General features: G+C 36.7%; 1 protein-coding gene across 1 annotated transcript in view; it reads left to right on the top strand.

Annotated features, from left to right (window-relative positions):
• Positions 1 to 10,089, top strand: part of LOC121385567 (glutathione hydrolase 1 proenzyme-like) — a 49,591-nt gene that overhangs the window by 4,239 nt on the left and 35,263 nt on the right. Inside the window, exons 2-3 of the mRNA XM_041516290.1 lie at positions 5,532 to 5,648; positions 9,614 to 9,736. Coding sequence (XP_041372224.1) covers positions 5,593 to 5,648; positions 9,614 to 9,736 — 179 coding nt within the window. The 5' untranslated portion in view covers positions 5,532 to 5,592. The remainder of the gene's footprint in view (positions 1 to 5,531; positions 5,649 to 9,613; positions 9,737 to 10,089) is intronic.

The following is a 10,089-nucleotide window of genomic DNA, read 5'->3' as shown; positions in this document are numbered from 1 at the left end:
TTAATAAAAAAAATTAAAAAAATAAACAATAAAGGTCCTTCAAATCCTTGCTTTGATCGTTTGTAAAATGAGGGGTGGGGTGTCTCATGTGGGTTGAAATGCTGCATATACTATATTTAGCCTCAAACGCTAACATTGTCGCCTATGGGAAATAATTTGGTGTAGTCCAACCTATATTGGTTAAAATTGTTCGTAACCAAACCTATTCTGTATGAAACGTACCGATCTTCAAAGCTTGAGATGACATGTATTAGAAATTGTAAGTTTTGGGCTTCACACGTAACTCTTATTTATGAACTTGGATTTATAGAAGCCTGGGGAAAATTACTTATCTTCCCAAGTTATCAAACAACGCCTTAGAGATCAATACAAAACATGCTAGCCAGGTTATTTACATCCTCACGTCTATCATTGTATTGTCACTATAAACAAGATTATACTTTTGAAAAATACTTGGATAACATTTATATACTGAAGTTTCGTAGTCCAGTTTGTCCAAAATGTATATTATTCTGTTTCAGCCAAAGACTGATTACAGCTGAGTCATTGACTGATTGACCGATTTATTTATTTATTTATTTAAGAACCAGAAATACCAAGAATGGAAACCCGCTGTCGCCGCTCAATGGGTTTCTTCTACCAAAAAAGCAAGGGTTCTTTTATATTCACTTACCCATAGATAAGACAGTACATACTATGGTATTTTATATACCAGTCGTGGGGCATTGGCTGGGACTTGAGTTTTCAAACATACTTATTTATAAAGTGTTGTTGTTGTTTTTTGGTAAACTAATGAGAAGAGATGCGGGGTGGGGTAGGAAACGTCCCACACTGAATCGTAAGACTCCTAATGATTTGAAAAATAAAGCGGGTCGATTATGATAACACAAAGAGATCAGAAATGATCAAAGCTACTTTGATGTTCCGCAGTTCATATATGATTTGTCCATTTCATTCTTGAAAGAGAGGGTAATGTTTCTTAAACATATGAACACTTCGCCATATAATCCTCTTATTTTTTTTCTCTCCCTCTTTTTTATAGAAACATAAAAAGGGGCAATGAATTAGGGCTCCCTAACTCTAAATCACCCAATGTTTTCCTGGGGACAAAAAAATAAAAAATAAAAATAAAATAAAATAAAATATAAAATAAAATAAGATAAACTAAAATAAAATAAATGATATATCAGAAACTGAACACCCCCCCCCCCCTAAAAAAAAACAAAAAACTCCTACCAAAATGTTTGTTAAAACGTAGTAGTAGTAGTAGTAGTAGTAGTAGTAGTAGTAGTAACAGTAGTAGTAACAGCAGCAGCAGCAGCAGTAGAAGTGGTTGCAGAAGTGGTAGTATCAGTATCAGCAGCAGAAAAAGTAGTATAAATGGAATATGTTTTGTTTCATCTGAAAACGTACATAAATCGTATTCGTAAACTATTTTTAAAACCCCCACAAACACCCCTCCCCCCCCCCCCTCAAAAAAACCAACCAACAAAAACAAACAAAAACAAACAAACAATAACAACAACAAAACAACAACAACAACCAACAAAAAATACCCCCCCCCCCCCCCCCCCCCCAAAAAAAACAACAACAAAAAAACAACAAAACAAAACAAAACAAAAGAAAAAACACCCCAAAACAATGTGCATTAGCTATCTGATTCCATTCAGTTTCGTTCCGGTCCGGTCCGCGTTTTACCAACACCCCAAAATGGAAGTATTTACGTTGTAATTGCCGCTAGATGTGGCAATGAACGCAGGGGTTATCTCAACACTCAAAAACGTTCGCCACAGTGAATTTTTTTAGCCCACTCACCCCCCCCCCCCCCAACCCCTTTCCTTTATAATAATAATAATAATAATATACTGACACACAATGAAAACGCAAAACAGATATTTTTCAATATTTTGTTGTGATTAATGAAAAATATATTTATTGGACTTAAAATAACAATTTATGAGAGGAAGATGGTGGATGATTACCATTCTGGAGAGAAAACTGTAGTCTCGCAGCACGATGTCGCGATGTCATGATGTTACCGTTGTACGGGCGTCTGCATCTGAGTCCAGCCGTTCTGAGTCGACGGATGACCGTCATCGGATGGATAGGCCTTCAATGACGTCCTGTCGTGTTGCTTGCTGTCATCATCGCAGTTCTGAACCGGTCACGTAGGTGGTGTCGTCGAATCTGCCGATCTTGGCGTGGGGTCGTAACGGGACGTTGACCAGGTCGAGGTCGATCACGGACACTCCCAGTCTGTTGATGACGTTCAGCAAGTCGCAAGTCCAATAGTTGATGGATGGACTCTGAAGGTCCTAGCAACTTCGCTTTGCGAAGTCCCCCCTTGAACCATGCCCAACGCTCGCTCCCTTTGTTCTTCTCTGAGTCGTGGCATTCTTAATGTGACGAGGAATATGACACCGTTACGTGACTTTTATGTGTCCACATACTGGCATTTCACGTGAATTGCATGCAGCATGATTGAGCATATAGTGAGCGCATTTCACACCATTTTGTGTGTTTCTGCTACTGTATGTGTAACGAGCACAAAACCAGGATTAAAACCCAGACAAAAGTACCAATCAATGGCTTCCTCTCATAAATTGTTATTTTAAGTCCAATAAATATATTTTTCATTAATCACAACAAAATATTGAAAAATATCTGTTTTGCGTTTTCATTGTGTGTCAGTATATTATTATTATTATTATTATTTTCTTCTTAAACCTCTCTGAATTCGTCATTTCAACCACTAGCTCATTAATTCGATGCTGCATGTGTCAGACTCGTATCATAGTAGCCATAGACCAGTCCTATGGCCAATCGTCCGTTACAAAATATTCTATTAATCGTCAATCTGATTAAAATTAGCTCCACTGGTCTACCAGTAGATCTAACAGCATTGCGTGGACTCCCATGTCCAGTTGACATTTCAACTATAAATAACAATAAAAATATCGACCAATTACACTTCGCCTTGTATAGTGTTATTCGGGAGCGTACAAATTCTAAAAATATCGGGCGAGACTATTTATGCAATAGGCGAACTTGCTGGTCTATTGAAAAAATAGGGGGGAAAGTGCAGTAATAAACTCTGGATTGTATTCTAGTATAAACAGATTTTATGGCTATATCATCACGGTTTTTTTGTTCGTCTTGAAAAATTTTTATATAAAAATTCTGTATTGAAATTAGTTTCCGGCATACTTCGTAATTCACCCGAATCATTTTGTATACCCTCGGCATAATCCCGAATGTTTTCAAATTCTTTTCAAATCACTGGCATGATTTTGCAAGTACGTTTTCATTGGTCGAATGAAAGGTCAACTGGACATGAGCTCCAATAAGGTGCTGATCGATCCACATGTAATAATAATTAACCAGTGGAGCTAATTTTAATTGGATTGCACAAATACGTGTACCAATACACATAGGCGTCGGAAAATGGCAGCAACTGGGGGGAGGGGCACTTATTAAATGCGAGTTCATATTGCACCCCTTGGATCCTCTGCTGAAATGTCATTGAACTTGTTCCTGCGTCATGACGAGTTTATTGTTGTTGTAGGAAAGTCTACTGATTGCAATCCTAGATAGGTTTGTAACAGATTTCCCCGAGATAAAAAACATTATTTTGTTGTCCGATTCATGTGACACGCAAAACAGAAACTCTATCACGCTCACAGCATTGAAAGAGTTTATCGCCAGATCTAGTCCAAATTATTTAGCAAAACGTTTGTGAACCAGAGCTCTCTTCAATTAAGTAAGTAGATAATCTCCACAGCAAAATTGAAGCAAAAGACCTTAAAGGTCAAAGAGCACTATAGCCCATTGAGTTTTATTCGTTTATTGAAACAAGTCAGTAGACAGCCTATGGACATCATTGAAATGAAAGCCAACATGTTCGTAGATTATCAGTCTATATCAAAATGCCTAAAGTTTCATGATACACCCTTCACAAAATTGAAAATGATCAGTATTTCATCTCAGAAACCCAAAGTAGCACATTTTAAATTATCATTATGAAGGTAATCTTCGACAAAAAGCAAGAAACCAAAACACTGAGTTCCAACTCCCTACCCGATCTGTGTTAAAACCAATTCCACAGTTAAGTAAAGACAAAATCATAAAACCATGCTTAAATTAATTCCGTTAAATAACGAGGCATACATGCAGTCCATCCTACATGTATAGTTACAGACACAATTATAGGTCCAGTTAGTTGAAGTTGCAGTTGCAGTTTCAGTTGCAGATGAAGCTATAGTTAAAGTTTGCAGTTACATATACGTTTACAGTTAGAGTTACAGTTGTATCTACCACCATCAAAATTATGATTCTATTTACTACAGTCGAGATTACATGTACATGTTGTAGTTGTTTACCATCGGATCCCGTTTCTTCTGCAATGTGTTCAAGGATTGTTTTATTTTTTTCTTCTTTGTTTTGTGGTGGTTTTCTAAATGTAGTATGCTTCCTTTGTATTTAAGATTCGAACGTTATTTTGTTGACGTCAAACTTTATAGACTGATGGACACCAGAACCATTCAAAAGAAAAATAAACCTAACTAAATTACAAAATGGAATTACTGTTTTCTCTATTAACGTTAAACAGTTTCCAGAAGTTGGCCTTTTGTTTTACAAGTTATTAAAAGCACGTGTTTTAATAGAATACTAATTTTATTTAATGCGTTTCTGAGTTATAACTAAGTGCTGTAGTTTGCATTGCCAAAAACAAAAACAAAAAATTTATTTTTCAGCTGCAAAATAAAGAAAATGTGAAATTTTCATTGACTATTCCACTTTATAAGAAACCTATGGGCAAATCTATTGTAAAGCAGATAGAACAGTATAATTTACTGCGTAAGTTTCATTTGTTGTAATTATTATGTTCTATCTCTCACTTTGTTGTTTTGGAGTATTTACTAATATTTTGTCGAGTTTTATATGCCCAATTGACATTGTTCAAGTTAAAAATACATATGATACCTTGCGATAAAAGCTTATTTAGTAATACCAACACCTCAAACTTTCAAACTCAATTTTCCAACATTTCGAAAAAGTGCAGATAGAACTAAATAATTCTTAAGCAGCGAATTGTAGAAAGCGCCTTTAAAGGCATATTGTCACAGACCACTGACCTATTGCATGGCTTAACAAAGTATTACTTAAAAATATATATATTTGATTTGTCCCAAAATGTACTTTATTCAACCATCTACATAACCACCATACTCCACGTATTAATGATATTTAAAAATAATTGAATTATGGCAATGGTCCATAATTCAAAAAATAAAATTGCCGAGAGGGTTGACATGGATTTTACTGCATCATGGTTCAGTTAAGGTGATGCAATAGCTAGATTTGGTTTACAACAGTTAATGTAATTTTAAATTTGTTATCCATTTTTAGAGAAATAAATTCCTTAAATCCGTGACAGTATGCCTTTAAGTGTTGGCCTGCACCCCGTTATATCTGCGTAGGGATTCTTTGCTACCTTGATGTGCGTTAAGTATTTCTGTTGTTGCGGTCAGCCTGGGTGTGTGAAGACAAGTGACTTCTCGGTGTTCACAGTGCCATCTCGGTCAGCGTGCTATGGAGAGAGAGAGCCAGGACCGGGTGGACACGGACGGGATGAAAGTTGAAAAAAAGTGAGTTTTAACAACTTCTCTTCTCCATTTCTCAATTCACCTTTTACATTCATTCATTTCAACTTATTTCGTGCTAATATCCAATTAAGGTTCAAGCACGATGTCCTGGACACACACCTCAGCTATCTGGGAAGTCTGTCCAGGACAGTGGGTTAGTTGTTAGTTGGTTAGTGAGAGAGAAGAGGGCGTAGTTGCCTTACACCTACCCACTGATCCCTTAAGAACTCGGGGGCGAGTCGTAGCCCAGTGGTACAGCGCTCGCTCACCCCATTGCGCTATTTCTCGTTCCAGCCAGTGCACCACGACTGGTATATCAAAGGCCGTGGTATGTACTACCCTGTCTGTGCCACCGAGGCCTTTTTCAATCTATTACGCGAGACAATTTTTTGTTTGTGTTGTTTAACGACACCACTAGGGAATATTGATTTATTGTATGCGATTCTCTCCAGAATGGTAATCATCCACCATCTTCCTCTCATAAATTGTTATTTTAAGTCCAATAAATATATTTTTCATTAATCACAACAAAATATTGAAAAATATCTGTTTTGCGTTTTCATTGTGTGTCAGTATATTATTATTATTATTATTATTTTCTTCTTAAACCTCTCTGAATTCGTCATTTCAACCACTAGCTCATTAATTCGACGCTGCATGTGTCAGACTCGTATCATAGTAGCCATAGACCAGTCCCATGGCCAATCGTCCGTCACAAAATATTCTATTAATCGTCAATCTGATTAAAATTAGCTCCACTGGTCTACCAGTAGATCTAACAGCATTGCGTGGACTCCCATGTCCAGTTGACATTTCAACTATAAATAACAATAAAAATATCGACCAATTACACTTCGCCTTGTATAGTGTTATTCGGGAGCGTACAAATTCTAAAAATATCGGGCGAGACTATTTATGCAATAGGCGAACTTGCTGGTCTATTGAAAAAACATGGGGAAAGTGCAGTAATAAACTCTGGATTGTATACTAGTATAAAAAGATTTTATGGCTATACCATCACGGTTTTATATAAAAATTCTGTATTGAAATTAGTTTCCGGCATACTTCGTAATTCACCCGAATCATTTTGTGTACCCTCGGCATAATCCCGAATGTTTTCAAATTCTTTTCAAATCACTAGCATGATTTTGCAAGTAAGTTTTCATTGGTCGAATAAAAGTTCAACTGGACATGAGCTCCAATAGGGTGCTGGTCGATCCACATGTAATAATAATTAACCAGTGGAGCTAATTTTAATTGGATTGTACAAATACGTGTACCAATACACATAGGCGTCGGTAGATGGCAGCAACTGGGGGGAGGGGCACTTATTAAATGCGAGTTCATATTGTGGCCCCTCAGTTTAAGAGTTGGGGGCAATGCCCCCTGTCCCTCCTCCCCCCCCCCCCCCCCCCCCCCCCCCCCCCAGTTTCCGATGCCTATGAATAGCAAAATGTGGCACAATTCGCTGCTTGAGAGTTGTACTGTTCTATCGACGAAATTGGGTCAAATGGAGTTATGGGTATCATTGGAAAGCTGACAATATAATCTTGAAGATGAAACCAGTTTCAGTTGCAAACTGTTACTTGTAATAAAGATATTAACGGCATTATTTTGTTCTATCTCGGTCCTAATGTTAAACTATTCTATCTTAACTGACCAATCATATGATATCAAACATGACATGTGACACCAGAATCCTTTGATGATGGCAAGTTCAGAACCGGTCATTTTAATCTATTGAAATCAGGTACAAATATATCTCCAAGAACAAGGTTATTGTGTTTGTAACCGCAATGGAATTTCAAAGTAAACACATGCAAAGTTTCATTACAATGTATTCAGAATAAAAATTGTCATCCGCACCCCTTGGATCCTCTGCTGAAATGTCATTGAACTTGTTCCCGCGTTATGACGAGTTTATTGTTGTTGTAGGCAAGTGTACTCTTTGCAATCCTAGATAGGTTTGTAACAGATTTCCCCGAGATAAAAAACATTATTTTGTTGTCCGATTCATGTGACACGCAAAACAGAAACTCTATCACGCTCACAGCATTGAAAGAGTTTATCGCCAGATCTAGTCCAAATTATTTAGCAAAACGTTTGTGAACCAGAGCTCTCTTCAATTAAGTAAGTAGATAATCTCCACAGCAAAATTGAAGGAAAAAACCTTAAAGGTCAAAGAGCACTATAGCCCATTGAGTTTTATTCGTTTATTGAAACAAGTCAGTAGACAGCCTATGGTCATCATTCAAATGAAAGCCAACATGTTCGTAGATTATCAGTCTATATCAAAATGCCTAAAGTTTCATGATACACCCTTCACAAAATTGAAAATGATTAGTATTTCATCTCAGAAACCCAAAGTAGCACATTTTAAATTATCATTATGAAGGTAATCTTCGACAAAAAGCAAGAAACCAAAACACTGAGTTCCAACTCCCTACCCCATCTGTGTTAAAACCAATTCCACAGTTAAGTAAAGACAAAATCATAAAACCATGCTTAAATTAATTCCGTTAAATAACGAGGCATACATGCAGTCCATCCTACATGCATAGTTACAGACACAATTATAGGTACAGTTAGTTGAAGTTGCAGTTGCAGTTTCAGTTGCAGATGAAGCTATAGTTAAAGTTTGCAGTTACATATACGTTTACAGTTAGAGTTACAGTTGTATCTACCACCATCTAAATCATGATTCTCTTTACTACAGTCGAGATTACATGTACATGTTGTAGTTGTTTACCATCGGATCCCGTTTCTTCTGCAATGTCTTTAAGGGTTGTTTTATTTTTGTCTTCTTTTTTGTGTGTGGTGGTTTTCTAAATGTAGTATGCTTCCTTTGTATTTAAGATTCGAACGTTATTTTGTTGACGTCAAACTTTATAGACTGATGGATACCAGAACCATTCAAAAGAAAAATAAACCTAACTAAATTACAAAATGGAATTACTGTGTTCTCTATTAACGTTAAACAGTTTCCAGAAGTTGGCCTTTTGTTTTTGTTTTACACGTTATTAAAAGCACGTGTTTTAATAGAATACTAATTTTATTTAATGCGTTTCTGAGTTATAACTAATTGCTGTAGTTTGCATTGCCAAAAACAAAAACAAAAAAAGTATTTTTCTATTTGTTACATGGATATAATTTATTAAAGTATATTTGATCTTTACGAAATATGTTTTCAGCTGCAAAATAAAGAAAATGTGAAATTTTCATTGACTATTCCTCTTTATAAGAAACCTATGGGCAAATCTATTGTAAAGCAGATAGAACAGTATAATTTACTGCGTAAGTTTCATTTGTTGTAATTATTATGTTCTATCTCTCACTTTGTTGTTTTGGAGTATTTACTAATATTTTGTCGAGTTTTATATGCCCAATTGACATTGTTCAAGTTAAAAATACATATGATACCTTGCGATAAAAGCTTATTTAGTAATACCAACACCTCAAACTTTCAAACTCAATTTTCCAACATTTCGAAAAAGTGCAGATAGAACAAAATAATTCTTAAGCAGCGAATTGTAGAAAGCGCCTTTAAAGGCATATTGTCACAGACCACTGACCTATTGCATGGTTTAAAAAAGTATTACTTAAAAATATATATATTTGATTTGTCCCAAAATGTACTTTATTCAACCATCTACATAACCACCATACTCCACTTATTAATGATATTTAAAAATAATTGAATTATGGCAATGGTCCACATTTCAAAAAATAAAATTGCCGAGAGGGTTGACATGGATTTTACTCCATCATCGTTCAGTTAAGGTGATGCAATAGCTAGATTTGGTTTCCAACAATTAATGTAATTTTTAATTTATTATCCATTTTTAGAGAAATAAGGTCCTTAAATCCGTGACAGTATGCCTTTAAGTGTTAGCCGGCACCCCGTTATATCTGCGTAGGGATTCTTTGCTACCTTGATGTGCGTTAAGTATTTCTGTTGTTGCGGTCAGCCTGGGTGTGAGAGGACAAGACTTAGTGACTTCTCGGTGTTCTCAGTGCGATCTCGGCCAGCGTGCTATGGAGAGAGAGAGCCAGGACCGGGTGAACACGGACGGGAGGAAAGTTGAAAGAAAGTGAGTTTTAACAACTTCTCTTCTCCATTTCTCAATTCACCTTTTACATTCATTCATTTCAACTTATTTCGTGCTAATATCCAATTAAGGTTCAAGCACGATGTCCTGGACACACACCTCAGCTATCTGGGAAGTCTGTCCAGGACAGTGGGTTAGTTGTTAGTTGGTTAGTGAGAGAGAAGAGGGCGTAGTGGCCTTACACCTACCCACTGATCCCTTAAGAACTCGGGGGCGAGACGTAGCCCAGTGGTACAGCGCTCGCTCACCCCATTGCGCCATTTCTCGTTCCAGCCAGTGCACCACGACTGGTATATCAAAGGCCGTGGTATGTACTACCCTGTCTGTGCCACCGA

The sequence above is a fragment of the Gigantopelta aegis genome, chromosome 11, assembly GCF_016097555.1.
Source record: "Gigantopelta aegis isolate Gae_Host chromosome 11, Gae_host_genome, whole genome shotgun sequence".
In the NCBI taxonomy this organism is placed as follows: Eukaryota; Metazoa; Mollusca; class Gastropoda; order Neomphalida; family Peltospiridae; genus Gigantopelta; species Gigantopelta aegis.
The sequence above is the reverse complement of the archived record's forward strand: the minus strand, read 5'-3'. Positions and strand labels throughout refer to the sequence as shown.